The sequence below is a fragment of the Astatotilapia calliptera genome, chromosome 20, assembly GCF_900246225.1.
Source record: "Astatotilapia calliptera chromosome 20, fAstCal1.2, whole genome shotgun sequence".
In the NCBI taxonomy this organism is placed as follows: Eukaryota; Metazoa; Chordata; class Actinopteri; order Cichliformes; family Cichlidae; genus Astatotilapia; species Astatotilapia calliptera.
This window is the reverse complement of record NC_039321.1, coordinates 26,950,010-26,976,133: the sequence shown is the minus strand read 5'-3', so window position 1 is coordinate 26,976,133 and position 26,124 is coordinate 26,950,010. Positions and strand designations below refer to the sequence as shown.

The 26,124-nt window shown below is 44.7% G+C and overlaps 1 protein-coding gene across 9 annotated transcripts in view; it reads left to right on the top strand.

Moving 5' to 3' along the window:
- The window catches only part of rerea (arginine-glutamic acid dipeptide (RE) repeats a), a 130,465-nt gene that overhangs the window by 79,479 nt on the left and 24,862 nt on the right, over positions 1-26,124 (top strand). For 7 of the 9 annotated variants that reach the window (XM_026153751.1, XM_026153750.1, XM_026153754.1 and 4 more), the window contains 5 exons: positions 12,475-12,580; positions 15,067-15,163; positions 16,783-16,887; positions 24,643-24,691; positions 25,675-25,799. In XM_026153751.1, coding sequence (XP_026009536.1) covers positions 12,475-12,580; positions 15,067-15,163; positions 16,783-16,887; positions 24,643-24,691; positions 25,675-25,799 — 482 coding nt within the window. Of the gene's footprint in view, positions 1-12,474; positions 12,581-15,066; positions 15,164-16,782; positions 16,888-20,834; positions 22,001-24,642; positions 24,692-25,674; positions 25,800-26,124 lie in introns of those variants that run through there. The other 2 variants (XM_026153757.1, XM_026153756.1) reach the window with 2 other exon arrangements.

The window sequence follows — 26,124 nt, the reverse complement described above, 5'->3', positions numbered from 1 at the left end:
TAAATGTTTATTGATCTAGTACTTTTTAACTTATTAGGAGGGGAAAAGGCAAAATTAAAAGCTGAATTGCTTTATTCGCTCATATGCATTGTGTAATAATTGCAAAATCATTGTTTTTGCATCAAAAAGCTAACCCCTTCATGCTCTCCTGCTCTGTTCAGTTTCCGAACAACAGTTTAAAAGATCTTTTGACCATTTCAGATTGAATTTGTGAATTCAGCCATAACCCGGCATATATTAGCATATATAGCATAGCTGGGGAAAGGCGAGATAGGCTGTGAGCTCGGCAGTCATACGCTGTACATCTCTGCGCTTGGCTTTGACTGGTTTTTTCGAACAGTCTGCTTCTGTTTGTGCCCTCAAATGCAAAAGACTTGTTGCCCTTGTGCCAAGAAGCATTGTCAGCGCAGACTCTGATGGAGTGTAACTATGCTTTTGAGGCGTTTGGTTCTCTCCTGCATTGTCATTAAGAGCAGTGCCTTTTTGTGTGATGCATGAAACAGCTGTGTGTGTGTGTGTGCGTGCGTGCGTGCGTGCGTGCGTGTGTGTGTGTGTGTGTGTGCGTGCGTGCGTGCGTGCGTGCGTGTGTGTGTGTGTGTGAGAGAGAGGGAGAGAGAGGGAGAGCGCCCCGCCCCTCAGACTCAGGGAGAGAGAGAGATCTTTTCTGGATTGGGAATAGCATAATTGCATCACAGACAAATCTCTTAATCTTATTGCAAATTAGGGAAAAAAGTAGAGTCGGGGAGACCAGTTGTGCAAGGTAATGCTTCCGTAGCATTGTGTAGCAATCTATTATGTAGCAATCTATTTTCTGAATTTCTTTAATGCAGAGAGCAGAACTGATTAGGTCTTAGCTTATCAATGATTTAATAATTAATAATTTAGCTTCAGGCTGGTTCAGTATCAGGTTTGACTGCCCATCCTTTCTAACATCCAGTCCACCTTGGGATTAAGCAAAGATATTGCTTACCCTTAAGAGTAGCCGTGGCTTTTTTAGAGACACTAGCTCAACTCATTACACAGCAACAGCTAGCCATAATTAGGTGCAAACTGTTTGCTGCTATGCTAAAATGCCATTTAAATGCCAAATGGCAGCGAGGGTGCGTATAATATGTGGGATCTCTGGCCTGTTGGTGTAGACACTCCTCTGGATTGTTGCTGCTGCCGGAGAGAGGTTACACAGAGATAAGTGGTTGTTCTTGCTGCATCAGCCCACACTGCCTACGTTAGCTCATCGGCTAGGACTCCCCACCTCAAACCTTTCGCACTTCACGCGCTATTGTTAGCAGAGATACTGTCTGGTCAATTTGAGAGGGTTGGTTAACAGATTAACGTCCAAGCGTGTACAGACGAGCCAAGAGCTCCTGCTGCTCGTGGGTTTTTAGGCGGGGGCGCGACTTCATGGCTGTCCATTCACACGTGGGGAGATATTTTTATGCTCAAGTGGACACAGATGAGCCGAGTTTGTGATTAGGTATTTTTCTTGTGCTGTTCTAACACCCACTCCTAGCTGTTTTATTTCACTGTTTTGACTTTAGTAGGAGAGCTTTTGGTGTGTAGCTGGTGAGTGCAGCACCGCAGGCCCATATAAGGAGTGTGTATGTGCTCCGTGTGGCTCTGCACAGAATCACAAGGTGTCTGGAGTCCAGCTGTCAAGCCCTACCACAGCCATCTTTAGCACCAACCTGACAGAAAACACTAGAGCACAGTCAGCTTTATGCCAGATGGCTGGTGTGCTATGCTAACATGCTATAACAAAGATGTTTATTATGGTAATATGTCATGGTAAGCTGGCAGTCACTGGGTTTGATTGAGTGAAAAGAAGCAGTGTTTTCACTGGGCCGGTGCAGCAGCCGCTGAGCTTTATAGCCTTTAAAGTAAAGCAAGGCTACATGTCCCACATCCCTACCGAAGACTAATGTGTATGCTTGTGTGTGTGTTTGCATCTCTGTATGTGAGCAGCGTGTGTAATCACTCCTAGCTGGCGGGCTCGGAGGGAGAGGTGGAATCAATGCAGTGGGCTATGAAGAAAAGGAGGAGAGGGAAGGAGGAGGCTGATCAATATCATAGCAGCAGGGTGGGGTAATATCCACTTCATGCAGAGCCGCCACAAACGGGGAGGATTGTGGGAGTGAAGCAAGGGGACACAAAGGAGAAGGCGAGAAATGAGAGAGAAGAGGAGAAGGAGTGGCAGTGGTAAAAAGATGCAAATCTCCATGGCGCCTGTAAACAAGAGGCTCTGTGTCAATCACCAGATGAAGTGGCACATTTAGCATTCTCCTCTCGCCCGCAACCATTCCAGCACTGCTGGGGATTGTTTGCTTGGCAGCTGGCTGCCCATTGGTCTGAACCGGGGGGACTGGGCGTGGCTGCGTGGTGATAACGCATGGGCTGCCATGGCAATGATACCCACTTTTTTAAGAGAGTCATCAATAACACCCGCCCCGTTGTACTTCACATACTGTTAGTCAATGTCTGCTGGATCATTCCATCATAAGCCTATCATATCGCTCTCCGCACGCAATCTGTTACACGCATCCACTCTGTTACAAAAAGCTGGCTTTAAGAACACCTAATCACACTCTACCCAAGGACAGGTGGGTGTCAGACACACCACCAGCAACGCTGGCTGAAAAGTGAACCATCTTCACACATACGAGCTGCAGAAAGTGAATCTCCCTTTATGTTGCTTTGTTGTTTGAGGTTGCGTGCGGCCCACCAGATCTCATGCCAATGCTGATTGCACGGTATGGGGAACTGTGTCTCCTTTCTGCTTGATTTAACTTCAAAGCTGTGACTGGGCTGAGCAGAGCTGGCTTCGTATTGCCGTTTAAAGCTGGGAGACAGGATGTGATGGCAGACAACTGAACTGTGCACTGTAAACGGACGCTTCCTCTGCGGTGGGTAGGAAGTCCCCGCCAAACCATATGGTCACACTGGGATGCACAGATCATCTGTGTGAGTGTGTGTGTGGGTGCATTCCTTAGGTTCTCTCTCCATGGGGTTCTGAATGTGTTTGTCCATTTATTCGTCTTGTTTTCCTGTGCATAGTGTCTGCCCCTGTACATGCTGTTACAACTAATTGCATTGACCTGGCTCCTCATCTGTCAGAGCATAGAGCCGTTTTTAAGGTGGGGTAGATGTGTGTCTCATTTCAATGATGGCGGCGGGGCTAAGTGAAGGGTGAAAGTGAAGTGAAGAGGTGACTCGCAGACAGGAAAGCACTGCCTGAGACACAGCAATGACCCTCCCACCACCCCCCTCTCTCTTTTTGGTAAACAGTCATTCTCCTCTCCTCCCTTGACAGAGTGAGCTGAGGCGCGTAATTCCCTCGTCTACAGCAAAATCTTTTACCTTCCCTACCCCAGTCTTGGACTCTGCTGCACAAAGCAAATGCTGCTTGAGCCTGTGTGTGTGTGCGTGTGCGTGTGCGTGCGTGTGCGTGCGTGCGTGCAGGTTCAAAGTATGCCTTTTGATTTACAGGCACATGCAGATAAATGGGCGGAGAAGGCTTTGATGTGCCTGGGTTGCAGAAAGTAGAGATGTTGGTGTGTTGTTCAGCCTCTTTGTCTCACCCGCTCTCTCCTCTCTCTCGCTGTGGGTGCTGTGTTTGGGTACGTGCGAACGATAACCAGCGTGTTTGACACGCCGCTTGTCATGACTCTGTTGTTTTTCCCATGTTCTGCATTAGCGAGCAATTGTTTACTTAACCGTGTATGTTTTATTTTTGCTGGAGTTTGGGAAGTCAACCGCAACACGAGACCTCGCAAAGGATCTGCAGCTCTTAATTCGCAGGGCTTAAAATATGCCTGTTTGTTCCTATTCAATCAAGACACTTTGTTGGTTGTCCTTGCAGAACGGCCACCCGTTATATCAATGTCACGTCAGCTGAATGTTTTTTTTCTTTTTTCTTTTTTATCTTGCATTTAAATAACCTAACACAGTGGAAGAGGAGTTTAAACTAAACGATCGATTATGAATAAAAAGGTGATGCATTGTATTGAAAGTCTTCACCGAATATGTAACGTGCAGACAAAAAATCTGAAGGTGTTCAGGTGCTCAGTTAATGCAGATTAGGATGTAACTTACAACTCAGATCAATCATTTATAGATTCCTGCATCTTTTATCCTGTCAACCGCGTCAGATTTCTCGCCATTATTCACTTACATTAAAGTCGCAGTGAATTTATTTGTATTATTTTACACTAGATTTAAATGGAAAGTAATTCTAGCCAGCTAATTTACATTTTCCCCTTTCTTATTAACTCAGCCTACCTTCAGTACCTTCGGGATGATATGATAGCAAAGCATCTTTTGATTTTTCTTGTACTTGAAAGTTAAAAAAACAAACCCGAGTTAATCATGTAGGAGGAACCTACAAAATATTTAGCTTTTAATACTATTACAAAGGTCCGGTATTTTCCATCAGACTCCTTAAAAGGTGTCGGATCCATTTGAGGAAATGCATTTTTATGTTTGATGCATTGTAATGTGCATTTTAGGCATTTTTTAAAAAACAAAACAGCTGCATCCCTATCACTTTAAATTCATTGCACTTAAAAATACACGCAGAGACTCCAGCCCATAATCATGTTACAATATGGCGGCTGTTCTTGTCGGTCTAGACGAAAAGTCGTGCAGCACAGCTCCTTCTAGCACTGGGCCAGCCTTGTTATTGCAGCTGTGTTGTCTACAATACATCTCTTGTTGCAGCACAGCAGGAGGCTGCTCAAAGCTCCTGGCCTCTATGTGGGTGTGTGTGTGTGCGTGTGTGCACACATGTGTTATAATCACATTCCTCCCCAGCTTTCAGACATTTTCTCTGAGTAGCCTTTTGATTTTTGTGAGCTGTAACTGTGTTTGGTGAAATGCCCGTAATGTATTTAAGTCTTTTAGCGCACATCTGATAGCGTTCTTCATTTGCATCCACCCGGATATATTGTCTCACACACACACACACACACACAATCACAATCACACAGAGTCAGGTAATTTGCATGTGATTATTTGCATATTGTACAAAGCAGGCATGCCTGACAGACCACCCACTGCTCAGCTAGTGCGGCATCTGGCTGATACACTGCTTACATGATGTATTACTGATAGGGCCAGTGTCATCACTAGAGACTGACAGACAGGCAAGGTCACCTTCAGACCGAGATAAAGCAGGGGAAGGGAGCCGGAGAGATGGATATCTTTGGGAGCAGCGGGCATATAAAAACAAAACAATCACAAGTGCTTGAGCTTGCGGTGGTTTAAGCTGTCTGTCCGGTTTTCACACTGTGCGTTAAGATCTGTTTTTGCATGCTCGTGTTAATACACTCTGCTTGTTTCTCTCTATCCATGGCTGACTGTCGCCGCTCCGTCCACGTTTGTTCTTTTAAATGGATGCAGTTTTGTTTGCGTGTGCATGCGGAAATGAGATTTGTATTGCAAGAAGGATCATAATTGTGCATTAACGTGCGTTTTCTGACCATACAGACGTGCAGGAGGTGCCTCAGCTTCTTGTATCTGTGTCACTGTCACACGCTCTCCCTCTAGACGCTCCTGATGGCCTGACAGCTGCTCTCACATAAAGACCTCCAAAGCATTCACATGAGCACACACTGCGTCAGTCTTTGAAGTGCTACAAATTTGTACACACGCACAGCACCTTTCTGACTCCCCAGTGCATTGTTGAGAAGATATACGACCCACACGCACACACACTACGTGATAAATTTGTGTGTGAATTATACCAAGGCGACGGGGGTGGTGGGGGGGACATCGATTAGCACTGGCTTAAGCATGCCTTCTCATTTCCTGTCTTCCATTACAGCACTCAGCTCCATCTCTGCCATACCCTGCTCAAGAGGCTGCCACTGGTCCTCACACATACACACACACGCACACGCACAGACACACACATATGCAGGGTTTGGATTAGCTTGCTGGGCAAACGTCCAATATGACAAATCCACACACACACACAGTCTGATAGTCATATCCTTTCTGCGCCCCTCTCTGTGAGCATTCCTCCTCTCTTTCTCTATAGCAGCAGTCTAGTAAGTATTAGTGAGATGTCTCATTACTTCACCAGGCTATGCTAACAAGGCACAGCTAACACAATGGATTACAGGGAAATGAAACACCCGGCGGTTTAAAGGGTCTGCGCAAGAAAAAGCCAGTGTCCTCTCAAAACGTCAGCATTCCTCCCTTTTTTCTTCCCTCATTGTGTGTTTGTGTCTCTCTGTGAATCCTGACTCACGGGCATTACCTTGAGACCAGACAAGTCTCCGCTCTCTTGAGAACATCCCAGGCTATGCACAAGCACACACACACATACAGGCACGCTGGCGAATACACTAACACGCACAGGGAAGCCAGGTATCAAAGCGAGATGGCTTTGAAGCGGCTAAATGAAAGGCTGAAGGCAGAAATGACAATGTTTTCTGGCAGGCTTTAACTCTATGTCTGGCTGAGAGGGAGAGCTTGGGAAATAAAGTCAGTATTATGATCTGAACACTGAGATATGAGCTCTCCTAACCGCCTCCATCTGTCCTCCTGCAGCCTGCGTTTGAAGTCTTACTCGGATCTGCATTCTAGTCTCTACCCCTGCAAAGCGCTGCAAAGATTTCTGACTGTGCTAATGTGTGTCTCTCTCTATGTGTGTGTATTAGCATTTAGCCTAAATCACTGAGCATAAGTTGCCAGGTGCTCTTTGACTGTTTTGTGCTGTTAGTGATCATCATTTTATAACCCCTCTCTCCCTTTGACTTTTAACAGTGCTGCTATCTGCACCATCACTTAACTTGTGTTAAATTTCCTGGCTTAAACTGACGTGAAACAGAAGTGTGTTGGAGGCAAAGACAAATATTTAAGTTGGACGCAGCTCGGCTGTTTTATGCCGCAAACAGCCAGCGCTAGTGTTCTCAAGTCTCACTGCCTCTCTCTTTCTAGAAGGAATCCAGCGCGATCCTTTAAAGCAGATATCTTATTATTCCTGCTATTAGTTTGCTGTATTCCTCGAGGACACATTTGAAATAAAGGAGAAGTGAAACAGACTGTGGAGCGAAGCAGAGGGTTGGAAAAAGTTGTGAACCTCAGTGTCGCAGTCATGTGGGGTGCTTGTGACTCTCTAGTGTGTAAAAGGGTGCCTGTGGTTGGCAGTATGATCCACCAGTAGTGGTCCTCAGCCCCGAAGTCTTAATTAGTATCATCTGTGAGCTCCGCGTGACTCATTCTTCTTCTTCTCCCCCCCCCTCCCCTTCCTCGATTCTCTGCTGTGTTTTTTGCCTCGATGACAAGAGGACCTGTTAACATCCTCACATGTGTTGCTGTATGTCATCAATTTGTACGGCGACCCGGCCAGCGAGTCCATCGTAAAGTGATCTAAACCCTGTGGGCTTGATTCTGTGAAAGTGGGTTTTAAATTTAAGACAGGCATTCAAAGGCGCGCACACACACACACACACACACACACACACACACACACACACACACACACACACACACACACACACACACACACACACACAGCGAAACGAGAGCAAATCTGCCCACTCTGAATCGGCTAATGCTCATCCAATCCAATATGGAGCCGGGCTGACAGATGGGCCCAGTGTGTTCAAAGCAGAGGGTGCCGATTTAATATCCAAACAGGTCAAGCCAAAGAGAGGCAGAGAGAGAGAGACACCCATGTGTAGGCATGGTGTAAAAGGTCCTGCCAGCATCGCCACCACAGCTGGGACTCACCTTGCCCCTCCCCCACCACCCCCCATGCCTCCCACACAATCTCACACATTATATATTTAATTATTTATTCATTTTTTTCTTGTTGCCAGGCATACAAGAAGGCTGTGCACAGTTCCGCCCAACAAATGTTGTAATCAGCATTTGCTTAGTGTTATTATGTGTGGCTCAGAGAATGAGGCTTGAGGGGCAGAGGCTTCCTCCAAGTAGCCAAGTGCACACGGTGAAGCCCATAAGGAGAGGAGGATTGAAGAGAGGGATCCTGCTGCTGCTGGTTCTGACAGTCTGATTTAGAGTTGCTTTCTCTTACCTCTGACACAGAGTCCCAGCCTGCTGCTGCTGCCGGCTTGGGAGAAGAATAGAGGTGCTTATCCTGAAAGCCTGTTATTTGTGTGTGTGTGTATTTGTGTGTGTGTGTTTGTTCACACAGCACGCTAGCATTACTTTTTAACAACCTCCTTTGTCAGTCACTGAGATGTCTGAGATTGCGTGAGCACAGCAGATCTCTTGTACCTCACAACTGCATGTTCACACACATGCAATATATATATATATTTTTTTTAAGTTTGTCTGTGTGTGCCGTCCAGATGGAAGTGCTTATTGAGTGCTGGTGTGCTGGCAGATCTCTCCGTCTCAAAGAGAGCGGGAAAAAAAGAGGGAGAGGAAGAACGAAAATGGGGAAGGGAGAAAAGGCGAGTGGAAAACCCTCCCAATCATATCCATCATCTTTGTGTGCTTGCGCGAGTGTACGTGTGATCTTCCCAGCCAGCTCTTCCTGCCTCCCCCTTCTCTAATCTTATCATGTTGGAGCAGCAGATTAGTCCTCCCAGATCCCATCTCTGCCTCCAAATGCCACAATCGCCCTTTTGTTCTTTTGGTTGTGCTTTATTTCCCCTTCCGACAGGCTAGGTGAACACTCCAACTTTATGCCCTCCCTACCATTTTATGTGTATGTGTGTGTGTCAACACCAGTACCAGCCCTGATCTCACATACTCGAGCCTCCCTTGTCCTCGGGGCATTCGTTAACTAAGCTGTTAGCTCAGCAAGCCTGCTAGCTTAGCTGAACTGCTTGACATTCCTTGCTAACACCAAGCTGCTGCTGCTGCCGTTGCTTGCATGACCTCCCCCGTTCCCTCCCTCCCTCCCCTGCCGTCTCCTTTGTCTGCGGGTTTGGGATATGTCTTTCCTTCTTTACTTCTGGTTGCCACCTCCTGCAGGAAGTCATAGATCCTGGCTGGTGTTGTCGCCAGTGCACGAGGGGGTGGTCACTAACAGGGTTTGCAGAGGAAGAAGTGTGTTTGAAAGGCAGAGAAAATAAACAGAGGTTTCCTGTTAACGAGGTGCGCTGGGGGCCTGTCGTGTGGGAGAAGGGAGGATCTGGTATTGTTTAAAGCAAAGCTCTAGTGTTACAGTGGAAGGAGGAAGAGGAGGAGGCGGCGGAATTGGGCATTAGGTTTGAGGGTTACAGGTTGTAACAACGCTCTCTGGCTGCCATATTGCAAAGGCTGCTGTGAACAGTCGCGAGAGAAGCCGGTTGCTGCTCAAACACTTACAGGGATTGGGGGTTTTTGGGTTGAAAAGCACTGCATTGATTTTACACTCTCGCACTTGAAAACGCAGACTTAATCCCGCGCTCTCCGATCTTTGACTGATTTTTCTCCTTCGAATAACGGAGCTGTTTTGTTTTGTTTTTTTCACATTTAAAGCCTTTCCTTGTAAAGAGAAAAGTCTGCCCTCTGTGTATCCCTCTTCTCCCAGTCTTTGTAGCATTGTGGTCGTACACAGGGGCCCTCGCTCCAGAGTTGACTGCACAAAGAAAACTGCACAGCCATTATGGACCCAAGGGGCCAGCCATCTTTAGCTAGTCAAGGGGAGAATTAACTGGCTTGTCTTGTCTTGACTGCTTTCAGGACAGTGATGAATGCACTGATTCGTTTTTATTAACAGTAACTCTTGCCTCTTTTATTTTTTTTTTAGCTTGTTCCACAAGAAACATACTTTATGTTTTCCTAATAAATATCCTTTTTGAGAAATAGTTGAACCCCTGTCTGTCTGAGGAGTGCTAAAAGAATGCCACAGGCCAAGCTGAGCCATGGGAGGGAGGGGAGGTGCTATTGTGTTCAGCCCCAAAGCATGACTCTCAGATTTATATCACCTCAGTGAATAAAGGGGCAGTCTTGTACCCTGCGGGTTGCAGTGAGGAGGATAGTTGTGATTTTAAGTGAAAAGAAATGAGATGGGGTTTTTTTACTGCTCTCACCTTAATCTGCCTCCTTTCTCTCTCCTAATTTCTCCCCTTCTGTCTCCTCTGCTCTGCTTCTTCACCTCTTTCCCTCCGCCTTGTTTCGTTTCTTTCTCTCAGTAAGTCTTTTGGCCTCTCTGCAGTGAGCGGTACTCCCAGGGTTTAGGGCCTCAGGAGGAGGGGGAGGGCAGGGCCATGTTTAGCCTCTGGCAGGACAGACAAAGATGGCCGACACTGTGCGGGGCTCGGCTCTCTACAGGCAGCGTGGAATGCCTCTAATCAATTCAGCGTTGTGGTTCTTATGTTCTCCCTCTGTCATTTTCTGTGACAGGCTTAGCAAAGCCCAGACAATGCGAGTAGTAGTTCGCGCGGCGAGTCTGAGCTGTCTATCATCTCCCTTCATTTTCTCCCAGTGTTATCTACTCATTTTTCCACCCCGCATGTTTATGGAATTGTGATAATTGAAAGCTGCGCTCCACTCCCACTACGTGCTCCATATGTTGCACTCTCAGAGTCTCTCTCCGTCTCCCTCCCTCTTTTTGCCTGAGAGGGCTTAACGCCGCTGTGAGCTTCATAACAGCAATCTGCTCTGGAGAGTGGCGGCTACTCTCTAGCAACGAGGATACTGATGATAGTGGAAGCAACATTTGGTCTCTGCTTTGGTTGGTTTGAAACAATGCAGGCTAATGAATGAGACATACAACCTGCGCTTTTGTTTGTCTTCTTTTTCTTCTTTGCATCTTCTCCGTCTGCCTGTGCCTTTTTGTTTGCATCAGGCTCTGCATTTTGTGGGTTCTACAGACAGAAAATGAGATGTTCGGGTAGCACACCGGCAGCATTTACAGTCTGCCTTTAAAGTATTAATTATGTATAAGCACCGGATAACTACTCGTTCCGCTGTGGCAGGCAGCCCTGTTAGTCTAGAAGGCAACTGTGTCTGTACATTGGATAGACAAGAGGTATGGAAGGGTGGGCTGACTGCTTGGAGGGAGGGGGAGTGGCATGACGTCATTGCACACATTTCTACACACACAGTACGCCTTACTGCTGGGGGGGGGGGGCTGTGTCTTACTCCATCAGTGTTGGATCACAAGCAGTGTGTGTGTGTTGCTTGTGCGATGTTGCGTGCATATAATCATCCAGAGCAGTAAATGCAGCTGATTTGACTGCATGCCAGCTGCTGTTTAACACGTCCAGGCTCACTTACTCACTCATTCCTCCTCCCTGCTAAAGGTTTGAGAAAGGAAAAGAAATGAAAAAACAAAAAGTGGTGGAGTGAAAAGGTTTACAGTGGAAGAATGGCGTGGGGGGGGGGGTATGGAATATGGAAGGAGTGGAGAGAATGAGAAAACCAGAGGTGGTCTCGAGGTTTAAGGGGAGGTGATGATTTGCTTGGCTGCGTGTGCTCTCAGTCTCCTCCCCTGTGACATAACAGAACAATGTACTCCAAAGGCTTTAAGTATCTTTACCCTGACCTCATGTTTCTTGCTACGCACACACATATATACACAAGAGCCTGGAAAGGGTGGATGTTAAACTGTCTGCCTTGGATTACTGAAGTATCTTCCCCACCTTTTTATTTTCTCCCCTTGTGGTTTTTCTCCTGTACTCCATTGGTGGTGTCGGTGCAGGTGTCTCGGTCTGTTAGTTCAGTGCAGTGCAGCAGAGCCCCTAATAAAGATGGCTGGGGCCAACAGGATTGTGTCGCAGTCCAGCACCCACCCTGGCAGTCTCTCTAATGTTCTTTCAAACCACTGTGACGGTCAGTTGGGTTTATGTGCAGTCACAATAAATATTTTATAACATGAAATGAAAACAGTATTTTGCCCTTTTCATCCCTCACCTCAGCACTAGTGTCAGTCTCTACCATTTTCTCCCCACACCTTCCCCCCCCTGCTGTTTTTTTCCCTTCCCTCTGTGTGTTTTCATTGACTCACCCTGTGGAAAGGCTCTGTTCTCACCTCAGTGCTGCCACTTGCTGGCCAGCTGAAGGATTAAAAGAGATTTGCTGACTTGCATTTTATCAAAGAGCCAGTGGGTGGCAGCACATAAAGGCATAGAAAACTTGATACTGTACATGTGCATCAAAAAGCTTTATAAAGCCCTAGTAGTGTGTTAAATACATAATGGCTCATTAGAGTATTATCATTAAGTGAAGTGAAATCAAGGCAAAGGATTGATTTGCACAAGGCATAGGTTGAACACTCATCCATTCCCCGCATGGTTCCTCTCACTCCATACTTCCTCCAGCGACGGCCATCCCACTGTTTACTTTATTAAGGCTCTAAATGCCCCACAATCCGTTTTTAATTGACTTGGTCTCTCTGCGTGCGTCTTGGCATCAGCCTGTGTGAGCCATAAACGGTGCATCTGCACGGCTTCGTTCTTTGCCAAAAGGCCAATTTGTGACGTCGTAATCAAACAGAACGATGTCTGTTTATCTTAGCGTGGGATCTTTTTAGTCTCCTGCTCACTCACTTTGTGTCTCTCTGTGTTGCAGAGTAAACGGGACCATCTGCTGATGAATGTGAAATGGTACTACCGCCAGTCAGAGGTGCCTGACTCCGTCTACCAGCACCTGGTGCAGGATCGCAACAATGAGAACGGTGAGGCCGCCGATTGATCGTTTAAACACACCTGCACATGTGCACATGTACAGAACGTGCACGCAAGAGAGTAAATCCATTTAATTTTCTGTGCTGTTCCTCCTCTACAAACACACACACCTGGCTGTGCTCTCCGCGCTGTGTCCCTGGCAGCCGAGCCAATACCGTGGCTCTGTGCTGGTTCCCTGGGTAACACTGCTTCAGGCCAGACAGCAGCACAGTGGAGTGTTAATAACCCGCAGTGTCATGTGGCCCTTCAGTGTACACGCTCTCAACCCAGTCAGTGCCAGTGGACTCATCACACTCTCAGCACATTCACATCTACAGGAACACGAGCCTGCCAGTGATCTGCAGCCACTGAATATCAAATCCTGAGAGAAATTTAACATTGTTGGAGTAACGGGTGTCCTCGCAGCACTCTAATGCATTGTTTTTAGATTTTTATTAGTATTTTTTAAAAACATATTTTAATTAATGAAGCCATCAGTCATACATGCAAATCTTTGAACGGCCTGCAACAGGTAAATGAGTAATTGTTTAGTTATATCACTAAACCAATATCGTATCATCCTTTTGGATTCAGAGTCAAAACCAAAGCCAGTTCAAAACAAGTCGCCTCAAGGAGCTTTATACTATAAGGTAAAGACCCTGCAGTATTAGAACACCCAAACATCAGATGACCTCGCCCTGTGAGTACGCACTAGGTGATGATTGGAAGAAAAAAGCTCCCTTTGAATAGGAAGAAACTTCCAGCAGAACCAGGCTCAGAGAGTCTCCTCTGCTGCAACCGGTTACGGGGTGATGGGAAAAGGAAAAAGGAGGGCATAGAGAGAAAGGATAAAAAAACAAGCCAAAGGAGAGAGAAGGTGAAATTCAGACGGCTTGAAAGTGCTTATCAATACATTTATCAACACAAACTCTTACTGTATGCTCAACTGTTTATCCAAACTTTAAGCAAATTCAACTGGTAAACAAAATAATGAGCTCACGAGTTCAGTTGTCAGCCTTACTGTTTTGAAATGTAATAATTTATAACAGCTTAGTCCTTAGTTGTTCATCTAGAGCAGGGGTGTCGAACTCCAGGCCTCGAGGGCCGGTGTCCTGCAGGTTTTAGATCTCACCCTGGGTCAACACACCTGAATCAAGTGATCAGTTCATTACCACGCCTCAGGAGAACTTCAAGACATGTTGAGGAGGTAGTTTAGACATTTAAATCAGCTGTGTTGGTTCAAGGACACATCTAAAACCTGCAGGACACCGGCCCTCGAGGCCTGGAGTTCGACACCTGTGATCTAGAGTGTTTAGCTAGCAACTTAATAGATTTGTCTGTTACTATTAGCTAAACATAAGCTACTTATCCATAATGTAAAGTAAATCAGCTATTAGCCATAGTTTTAGCTCCGTATTTCGTCCACGGTTCCACACTATTACTATTCTAATCATTCCCACATTTCTTTGGGGCTTTTTATTTTTTATTGGTTTATTATTTTTACTTAACTTTTTTTTCAGTTGAAACATGTTCAAACCCACTCAGTAGTTTAAGTGTAATTAAAGAAACTAGCTGACCTATTCTCCATGTACCCCATGGCTACATATATCTGTGTTCTCTGTGTTCTTTGACTGTCAGAATTGAAAATGTCAACTACTCTACTTGGTTTTATTGCAGCAAGAACTCTGTGTCCTATAAACATGGTTGAAGTTAAATTAGTTTTGTAGTTAAGTGTTACTCGGTGTTCTGAACACTTTGTCGTTGCACACAAGTTTAATTTTAGCCTTTTAAATGTGCGTGTTCCCGGAAATGTTTCTCAGCCTGATTATAAACTGCAATTTTCTCTTCAAACTGAGATAAAATAACACACCTCACCTGTTGACACATCCTGTTCACAGTTGGCAGTTCTTGTTAGCCGGAGTGCCCCCAGTGGCTCGGTTTTCTTTGCTTCACAGTACAATCATCTCTACCTTTACACGCTGTAAAAACAGCCTCCTAACCAAACAAAAAATCCAGATAGGATCAGGGTTGCAGCTAAGTACGGTGTTGTGCCATTTTCTTTTTCTACGATAATACAAGGATTGTGCCACACAGTGCTATACTATCAGCAGTCTGTCCTGGCAGCAGGGACTTGGACTATTAGAATTGATGTCACAAGGCTGGAGCTCACTGGCCACAGCTCAGGTCATTTGTCAAAGACAAGTCCCAACTTCCTCTTGTTGCCAGTGATGCATCGTAACTACCATAGGGGTCATTTCACTCGAGAACTGAACATTATGCTCTCTTCTGAAGGGATAGCATATTACTGGCTTTATTGAATTGAACTATTTATTGAATTATGGCGCAATATTCCACAGAGGTGCTTGTTACTGTGGGTAAACACAGAATTGTGCTGATACTTTTGTGGTTTACAGAGCTACTTTATCTCAAATCATTATTTTTGTCACAGATTATGTATATGATGTAGACTGACCACAGGCACTATTCCCTCCTGCAGACTCTGGCCGGGAGCTGGTCATCACAGATCCAGTGGTCAGGAGTCGAGAACTCTTTATCTCGGACTACGTGGACACTTATCATGCTGCTGCTCTCAGGTAAACAAACCCACACACGAGCAAACAAAACTGCACATAAAGACTGGAAGCTTTCTAAACAGTGCTACAGAAAAATGGAATACTTTCAGCACAGGCTTCACAGGTTTTTTCTACACCGAGATTTCTGCTTCTAGAGCTCTAGTAACATCTAGGCTATTACAGTATTTGAATTTATAACAGTGTAACTGGAACAGCTTTTATTTGTGGATTTTGGTGCCTTTGTATACAAATTACAGAACTGTCATTCAACTTTCGTGGCACTTTCTGCTATGATTTTGTGTTTCTGTCAGCAAGATAAAGATAATCTTATGCCTTTTAATCAGAAATTGGAAAAAAGAAGAAGCAAATATTATACTTTTGCTGACTAATTCAATGGTAAAGCAAATCAGTTCCCTTTTCTTTTAATTGAAACACTGCTATCATAAAACATATGGCGGGTCTGAACCAGACTCAGGATATAATATAGTGTATTTTATTTATCCCTTTGCCTTCTGAGCCGTAAACCTCCATTATCCCCATATTTCTGCCACCTCTCCATGAATAATTATGTTGCTCTGATACCAAATTGCTTTATAGCACTACACACTGAGCTATTTCATTTTTACAATCCTAAAGTGATCATATAGCATGCTTTACTGGTTTTAGCAGGTGCTGCTAAAATAGAGCAGATGTGTAAAGATGCAAAGCCATAACTGAGGCACATACCTTTATGCTGTTGAACATTAAAACACTGATTAAAACAGCTCTGCATCAATACACACCTGCACAAGCTGCTAGAGAGCAGCCTATAGCGCCTCCTCTGTATATATTTAATGTCTTTGGAAATGCTCGCCGACTTAATAATTTTCTTTGTCTAGAAACAAATACGCTTTGTTCGGTCTTTGTCCCTGCCTCTTCCTCCCTCCTGGCTGACCACCCCTCCCCTCCTTTTCCCTCCTCTTCCCCTTTCCTTTAATCAAAACCATCTGCAAGCGGTAAAGCCATGTCTTCCAGAAACCACAGATTTTAGAGAAAATTAGCTGCAACTTCTCCTACACAGAGCTCCCTTTGATTTGTCTTTTTCTCTGGGCTTTAGATAAACGGGAGGGAATTCCAGTGGGATGCTGTAATGCCGCAGCTCTGAGCTCTCCAAAGACGGCTCTCCTTAGCACCCTTTAATCTTTTCAGGGGGAGGAAGATACTGTTTCTCTGCAACGCAGCCCAGCTACATATGGCTGTGATGTCTGTTATTTTGATAGAGCCAGACACCAGGGTGCTGGAAACAGGAAATGGCATCAAGATGTGGTCAGAGCCGTGGCCTCCACGGCTCACTGGGGGGTAAACGTGTTAGGAGGGGAGACAGGCAGGTTGAATTCCTTTTCCAGATCTCTGCGTCTGCAGCAGATGAGGCAACGCTGACATGTTCAGCTGGTGTTTACGGCTTAAATAGCCAGAGCCTGATATTTCACCGCAAAAGTCAGCAGGTGCTGACAAGCAGCAGATACCTGCTGTCGCACTTGTCCCCTCCTATAGGCGAACATACCAGAAGCCTCTAATTAGGGCTACTTGTGCTCATGCTGGGGTGTCACTTTGTCATGTTGGTTGTTTTTGTCTAATAAAGCCTGTCTGCTCTCTTGCAGGGGGAAATGCAACATTTCCCATTTCTCTGACATTTTCGCTGCCCGGGAGTTCAAAGCCCGCATGGACTCCTTTTTCTATATCCTTGGATATAACCCAGAGACCAGGTGAGCTTACCGGCACTGATGGTGCACCCGTCTTAATTCTCCCCCAAGCTCTGAAATTCAGTCAGCCCTGCACAACACTGACACCACGTTTATTAAATCAGGACAACATCGAGCCATCAGAAGTTCAGGTTGACATCCTCAGCATTTTTTTTAACAAACAAAAACTAAAATCTAAAAATATTCATTTTCACATCAGAAAAAGAAAAGCAGCAGGTCTCCGGCCTGTTAGGTCTGCAGTGATTAAGATGACTACACAATTATCAATGTAGGTGACAGCTAATTTTATGCTAACCGATGCCTGTATGAGGCAGCTCATTGTTATGTTGAGACAAAAATAGCCATTCATTATAAAGACACTTTGATGCAGCTAATATCGGATGAGGCATGTTGCTGGGGTTTGCATTAGTGTTAAATAACTTGCTAAATAATACATTCTTAGCAAGCTTACGCATGCAGGAGCTATACAGAGAAGCTATTTTTACCCCACATGAGACCTGAGGTCTCTACTTTCTTTCTTTTTTCTTTTTTTTTAAAAAAACGTGTAATGTCTAATGATGACGAAAAAGAATGATCCCGATGTGATCCAATTATGGGGAATGAGCCAGGGAAACCCCCCATGGTTTGTAATTTTATTGGGAATGTATCGATATTTTTCATGTTGCATGTCAGGTTTTAAACATTGATCTTTTGCGTTAAAATTATGATTAGAATCAAGATCCTGCACGTTAAGCGTCTGATTAAGGTTTCACTGAAAACATTTTGATATGCCACTACAGGAAAGGTACGGGTGTTAAATAAGAAAAATAATGTTGATTGAGTTTCCAGATCTTGATCCTTGTGCATCCTGGAAAACTAGAAAACACTCTTTAAAAAAAAAGAAGAAGACAAAATTCACAATATTTATGTAGCTAATTAAAATAAAACATATTTTCATTACACGCAGTTTTGTATGCTCAGATAATAATGCCCTAATTTTATGTTAAGCACATCAACATATGACAAAGCGGAGCCTCTTCTGCTGTTTTTCTTCTGTGCATTAGATTATGTTTTGGAGTTTTGCAATGACGGTTGTCTTGTTCAACCACATAAACACTCCTCACTTCTTCATTCTTTCAATCACCTTCTGGCAGTGCTTATCCACAGGCCTGCTGATATCCAGGTGTGTTTCTCCTTCTGTGCAGAAATGTGGGTTTGCAGAGCCCCTAAGACAAGAGGCAAAACAAATCAACAGATTACACATTATGATTGTGCTATATACTAGGGGTGCAACAATACTCGTATCGATATTGAACCGTTCGATACAGTGCTTTCGGTTCGGTACGCATATGTATGAACAATACAAAAATTTTTTTTTATTTTATCAACTTTCCTTCTGACGATGCTGTCTGTGTTGAGCGCTCAGTGGATCTGCGTTCCACTACTCCGCCTAGGCTGCACTGTCGAGCGCAGATCCACTGAGCGCAGCGCAAGCTAGCAAAACAGAAGCTAAGCTAGTTGCAACATGGCAACTGCCTCAACGCTACCCGAAATTGAACCTCCCCCACCCTCATTCAGATGTGGCGTTTGGAACTATCTTGGTTTTCATGTGAAGCATGACCCTGATGGTAAGCGCATCATGGACAAAAGTAAAACAGTATGTCGGATGTGCCACGCAATGCTCAATTGGTGGGAACTAATGCGTTAGCGCAGTTAGCTTGTTAACGTGTTGACGCCGTCCAGTCCCACGCACGGGGCGATCCGCGGTAACTCGTTAACGGAGATTTGCCGCGTTATGGCGTTAATGTCATTTTAACGAGATTAATGCTACAAACTTTACCTGAGTCATTTAGACAGACGTTAGCACATGATTCTCCCTATGGGGACCTGATATGTTTAATATGCTGCTGAGAATATAGCCCAGAAGAAGCGTATAGTATAGCTTTTATTTTGGAAAGAGCCATTTCTCTGTAATAAACTCTTTTCCAAAGATGAGTGATTTCTCGATCAGATAGATTTATTTTATTTTTTAATTATTTTGTTGTTTCAGCAACATTACATTTAAAAACTGTACTTTTGAGTTAAAATATATATTTATAATTTTAATAAATGACAAATTGAAAGACATAAAAAAAAATTTGTATCGAAAAAAATATAGAACCGTGACACCAAAGTATCGAACCGAACCGTGAATTTTGTGTATCGTTGCACCCCTACTATATACATGTCCACAGAATGGTACCAGGATATCCCCACATGTATTTATGGAGGCCTTGTCTGAATCATAAATATCAAGTCAAAATGTTCTGCTTGCATGACCCCAGTCATATTCAAAATGTTATAATAAGAATATTATCAAAATATTTGTCAAACCGTCTTTCCATACGTTTTCTTAACCGCACATCAGGTTTGCAAGGAGGCTGTCGTAGAACATGAGGGAGGGGGGACACTGCATGAAGTTTTACTAAGTGTCATAACTGAACACAGCAATGCTTGGAAAGTCGATGCTACATCCTAACGCTAGAGGTGTATAAAATGAAACACCTGGCCACCCAGTCTGCCTTTACAAACACTGTTGAAAGAATGGGTCGTTCTGTAGAGCTGAATGAATTTGAGCATGATGCTCTGACATGATGTCACCACCGAAAGGAGTCAGTATGTGAAATTTCTTCTCTTGGAGATCTTCCACACGTAGCTATAAGCGCTATTATTGCAACGTGTTTCGGAACCAAGAGGAGCTCGGCCGCAAAGTTAGAGTGGAGACCTGAAGCTCATGGTGCGTAAACGTCTCCAACACTCTGCTGACTCAGTAACTACAGAGCTTTAAATCTGAACTGGCATTAACATCAGCACAAAAACTGTGCACCAGGAGCTTCATGGGGTCGATTTCTAGCACAGCGCTGTGTTTCAGTAGTGCTATGCAATACGGCAAAGTTTTAGTAAATATAGAGCTAGTATTGCTATTACCAATTCCAATATTGATGGGTATTGTTTAGGTTTTATCCAATATCGCTGCCAAACTGGTACTTTTGAAACGATGCCGGTGCTTAAACGGTGCTCGAACGGTGCTCGGACCGGTGCTTAAAGAATGGAGATCACAAACTTTGTCCAAAAACCTCTTATGTTTTCATTTTTAGCAGTCTCTTTTTTTCCTGCAAAATGATAACCAAGTTAGCCTTTTCTGTTGATACAACATACCTCCTTTGGCTGGAACCAGTGCTTAAACAATGGAAAACACAAACTTTGTCCTAAAACCTCTCATGTTTAGCTGTTTTTTTTTTTGTAAAAAGATAACAATGTTAGCCTTTTCTGCAGCTATAGGGCATATATGGTATCACTCTATCAAATAAGAAAACAGCTGCATGTAACTACGACGGTGTTTGCTAGTTCACCTTACATGCATTAATTTAATAACGTGGTTAGCCTACTCAACGTAAATTACACACGAACAACATTAAGCTACTCACCCAGAGAAGAACGGCTGCTGCTGCTACACTGGCAGGGCTAGGGGCCAGGACTCTCCTCTTCGGGTTCTTGGGGGGATGTTGCTAACTCCGGGTCCGATAACAGGCACCACACCCGCAGTAGATGTGCCCGGTGTGAGGTCTTGCAGCAAGCTATCAAATACGGTGCATTTTTCGGCTTTTAAAAAAACGCAATGCGTCGCCAGGTGTTTCATCAGATTCAAGGTGTTACCTCCTTTGCACAGTATCACCTTAAAGCACTTGTTGCAGGCTGCTGAGTTTGCATCTTTTGCTGTGAAGTACAGCCAGACTTTGACCGCTTCGCCTTGGGCATTTTTAATCTGTAGCTCTGCTCTAAAAGAACGTATGTACCTGGACCCGCCCACTATCCTTGCAAAGGTAAAGTTATTGGCTAAAATCGAAAGTGTATGACATCTCAAGAAAAAAAACAGCACCGAAATGTGCTTTCGGTCTGGTTACTACCGTTTATGTTAGAACCAGTGCCATCATGGCACCGGATACCGGTGTATCCCTGTATAGGGGTAGGAGTATGTCATGATTTGAGATGAATCATCATTAATCTGCATAAATCACTGCGATTTCACTGTGTACGAAACACACCTTTTGCTCTTCCTGCATTTTGACATTATTTATTTATTTATTGGAGACCTGTAATGTAAACGTGTCCATCTCTAAAACACTTTGGATCCAGTTCTGTTGTTTAAATGTTCTATAAGCTGTAAATAAAACAGACATGACAGTCAAATCAAAAGCGTTCCAACGTTTTTCATAGTTTTTCCAAAAAACAAAACAAAAAAACCCCCCAAACAATTATTATGAAGCACAATTCAGTGTTCTACATACTGAACTTGGAGGATAGAAACAAAGTATCGATCCTATCGGGCTAATATCAATCAGATACTAATACCAGCGTTGGTATCGACCCGCCCGCCACTATTTTTCTGTTACACTTGAATATTTCAACTTTTTTAATATGTTGGATCTCTTGATCTTCACTTTAACTGATGCATTTTTACGCTGATGCCCTTCAGTATAAATATAACATTTCTTTGGACACGATGAGCTTTTTCATTCATTCAAGTGCACGAGTACAAAACGAGAGAACCCCCCTTGTGTTATTATCACTGGTTGTGCGGGGAATGCCTCACGTGTTGCAGTGACAGCTGTCCTTGTTGTTGGCACTGATGGTTGCCAGCTGGGAACCCCCCTCCATCGGGGCCCCCTGTTCCACTCTCGGTCTTCCGCTCCCTTCCTCCCTCCTCGTTTGGTATTCCGAGCTCGGCGTCTGCAGCATTGCAATTTCACTCTTGTTTATTATGGTGCAGACATACGAGGAGAGATGAATTCCGTATCCCGCATGCGGCTGTGTCTGCCTGCCTCTTAGTGCGTGCGTGCGTGTGTGAGGTCGCAGCACATGCTCAGTAGTGTGTGTAGAGGAGCGAGCCGAGCTTGCGACGCTGTACGTGCTGGCTGAGGTCACAGCACAAGCTCAGTGAATACCTCTCCGGGAGCGAATGCGTGGTTCTCCATTTTGAGCACCTAGGAATAGGTGTGAGAGGGGAATTAATTTCAACCAGCGTTACACACACAGTGTCAGCACCCCCACCTTAGGGCTCGATGTCAGAAATGGACGATTTGTTCAGTCCCCGGAGGTAGGTTTGCGATCACATTGTCGCGCTTTCCCCGTGCCATTTATCGGTTGCGAGTGCGCGAGTGTTAGGCTCGTCTTATTTTCATGGAGTCGCATTCCAGCTGTCTGACAGGACTGTGTGATGTGTGTGAGAGCCGTCCGCGCCGCTGTCATTGTGTTAACCGGCTGTGTTTGTGTGTCGGTGGCGGGGGAGAAAAAAACCGAGTGTCGGTAGCCCGAACGCTTCTGGACGCGCAGGCTGTCACCGCAGCCTCGCATGCCGTTACGCGTCTGGAGTCGCTCCGCACCTTTTTGTGCATGCGCTTCATTCAAGCTTCCGATAAACGCACATTGTCGGGGTGTTCATCCGCAAGTGTGGGGCTGGTGAACGTGCTGCCGGTGTGGTTATATGGTGTGCGTTAAGACCAGCAGAGGCTTCCCTGGCTCCATTTTGCATCTCCTGTTTACAACCGGGATGATGACATGGCGTATGAAGCAATGCCGGGGAGGGGGTGCAGGCAAAGCTCAGACGGCTGTGCTGCCAGCTGCGATTTACACAAGCCTACCGATCACGATACCAACAACACCAACTTGAGTCTGCTGCTTCTTCTTCTGTTTTTTTTTCTGCTGCGCTACAATTATGTCAGTGTGCCACAGTCTAGCTCAGCGATTGGCTGGAATTGATGGCGGAGGGGGCGGGGCTATCCTTGATTGCACACAAAGTTGCCCAGACTGTCACGTTGTTGTTTTGGGTTTTGATAAGTAAGCCTGTAATTACTTGACAAGATTGTGTGCTAATGCTGAGTTAGAGCAGAACTTGTTGTAACAAGTGGCCATGTTTTCATAGTGTTTACTGTGCTAGGCAACAGGCTTTGAGCTGCTTAATGGGGGTGGGGGGTCATTATTAGTGGGTGCAGTGTTTTATGAATACTCAGCACAGCTGCCCAGATAGTGCTTCATCCATCCATGCCTTCCTTTGTTTGCTATGAATAATTGTATTAAGCTGATGACCAGGATTTCTCAATAAGTATAAAAATCAGCTGCTGGATGCATGATTAAGGAATGCTTGATATATATGCATATATTTTTTTATCACAGGCATCAGTGCTTGTGTTGCAGGCTTGCTTTTGTTTAAGAGTACCTGCAGTCTTTATGGAAACTCCTCCGAGCCTCCTGCTGCGATCTGTATTCTGCCTCCTCTCTCAGGACCTGCGCAGCATTAAAGCACGGCTGTCTTCAGACACACTGTTCTCATTCTGGAGCACAGGTCCTCATTTGTCATCCTTACTGCCTCCTGCCAAATGTGCCGTGGACCTGGCCCGACTGCACATTGTCAGAAACGCGTTTTGTGAGAACTTTTTTCACTGTGTGCAGGAACACACTCTGTAAATCAAATAATTTTTCTTCCTCTTCTTTTTTTTTTTTCTCCCTTTGTCATGCAGGCGTTTAGATGTGCAGATGTGGATGGTATATCTGTTCTGCTCTAATAAATCAAAAGGAATGGTTATTGTTTGTTCATTGTTCGCCACTCACAACTGTTTGGGAAGTTTCAGGCATATGATGGTGTCTGAAACCCGGCTTTAAGTGGGATTATGAAATTGTTATGAAACCTTTATAGTCTTATCTGGAGTGCTGATGACGCAGAGAACCACCGTATTTCATCTTTATCAGCACTATTCATCACTGTAGCTGCCAGTTTCTGAGTGCTTTATATTTAGTTTGTCTTATTCGCTGAGAGCGTTGGTAATAAAACCAAGTGAAGTATTTCGACATGTTTCGGAGCGGCGGGTGGTGTTTTGGCAGCTGAGGTTCGGGTTTTTGGAGTGTGCTGGTGTGGAGGTTTTTGGCAGATCATAACATCTATGGATGGATGTGGATTAAACCTTTAATCGGACTCTCCTGTCTGAAGGGATCTTTTTAAGAAGTGGAAACAGGCTAAACCTGAGCCCGTCGCAGGGTTTGCGTGGTTTGAGGACTGTAAAGAGGACGGGAGGATTGCGGCCTCTCGAGTTTCCTCCAGTGATGGAGTGCGAGCTTCTCTCAGTGCAAATCACGCTGACAGATTCTGGGCTGCTCTGCGCTCGCTTGTATGAAAATCGGCGCTGTTGCCTAGGCGACCGAGGGGAAAAGGCTTTTCAAAAGGAACATCTTGTCATTTTCTTTAATCCACTGCAGCTGGAGATTCGGTACACTATTATTAAATTGCAGTTGCTATGGCTACCAACATTTGCACCAGCAGCCGTTTTCACCCTGCATATCCAGAGCCAGTTTCCCCTCCACCTCCACTCCCCCCTTCTCCTTTTTGGGGATTCTGTTTTATTGCTGCATCCACGTTATCATGCCTGCAAATGTGCACTGCTCGGCTCGCTGTGCAGGAGCAGGCGAGCAGGAACCAAATCTGTAAACACTTTGTACTTTTTCCCCGTAAAGACTTCCACATTTGAAAATAAATGAATAAATACAGACCATCCCCACTCTGTTGGATCTAGTCTTGGTCATGAGTGGTTAGATTTTTATTATCGTCAGTTTGTGATTTTTGCCGTTTGAGCAGTTGTTTAGTTAATTAAACAGGATTTGCAGAGCTGACAGATTTCTCACAGCCGGCTTTTGAAATGGTGACGTGTAAATATTTTGTTTCAATCTGCTCTCTTTGTTTCTTCTCAGGCGACTAAACAGCACACAGGGGGAAATCCGAGTGGGACCCAGTCACCAAGTAAGTCATTGCTCAGCACACACATTAATGTTCGAACCGCAGGGCTTCACCTGAATAAGAGACTAATAATTGCATTATTCGATCTCTGGGTGGGAATTATGTGTTTAGTTTTGAGATACTAGGGTTTTTTTTGTTCATCTGTTTATTTTATGTGAACATACACACACTCTCAGATTGAGCGCCTGATATCCGGCTCAGTCGTTGCAGCGATTATCATATTTCTGTTCACCGACTTTGTGGCTAGATTCAGAAAAGTCTCGTGTTCAGTACTGCGTCACAGACGTAAGTAGTGGTTTCCAGCAAAAACTCAGAGTTACAGTTTTTGCAATAAATACAGCACAGGCAGCAAATGTAACCAAGCTTTGAGAATTTACTGTTTAATTACTTCAGGAGATCCGGATTTTAGAGAGCACTAGTGTAACAGTCTGTGCCCTTGTTTTGCAGAATCATTGTGATTTATGCATGTGTATTATTTGACAGATTAAAGCTGTATTTTACTGTGTAGTCATTAATGACCGGCCTGCACTTAGTAGGACTCACAGCACCAGTTATTGTTAATTTTACAAATTTTCTTGAAGCAAACATCACGCGGTTATAAATCTTTACATGTTGCCTGGGAACATTGGAATGAAATTACTGATTGGATTAAGTTTGCATGATTGTTCACAGTAATGTTTGCGCCTGCTGGTTTTAGTTGTGCTGAAACTCTACAAAGTTGTGTGTGTGTGTGTTACCCTCCCCTTAATGTCAGGTATCTTTACATAATCCCGTCTTAAACTAACACCTTCAGAGTATTTATAATTCGGTGTCATATATACTGTGTATTAAACTATTGTGACAGTAGCTTCCTGCCGTCCCACCACTCAGGAACACACAGTGAAAAGTTGATGACAGGCGGCTGAAAGAGGATATTTTCTTCAAGCCTGTGTGCTATTTGTAGTGTGACACCATCTGTCTCTCTCCTCCTCCGTGGACCTAATTAGGCCAAGCTCCCGGAGCTGCAGCCTTTCCCCTCCCCTGGTGGCCAGGCCGTAACCGAGAATGAGGAGCTGGTCTGGATGCCAGGGGTCAATGACTGTGACCTTCTCATGTACCTCAGAGCTGCAAGGTGAGCCCAGAGACACACAGGGCCTCAGACTTGGCAGTTATGCAAGGTCTAAAGCTGTTGGAGGTTTTTCACACACACACAAAAAAGGGGGGAAAAGTGATTTTTAAATTGACCTCTGACCTACAAATATGAATAAAATACTCTTTGTCAGTGAAAGTAAATGTCATGATCATGTCTCTCTGTCCAGGACCAATTCCAGGATGGGAATTGCTGAAGTCTCAACATTGGTATTTTATTGCTTTTTATTAGTGTTGCCCTCTGATCACGTTCGGTATCTTGGGATGCAATCGGTCATCAGAGCTCGATGGGATGTTGTTCCAGTTCC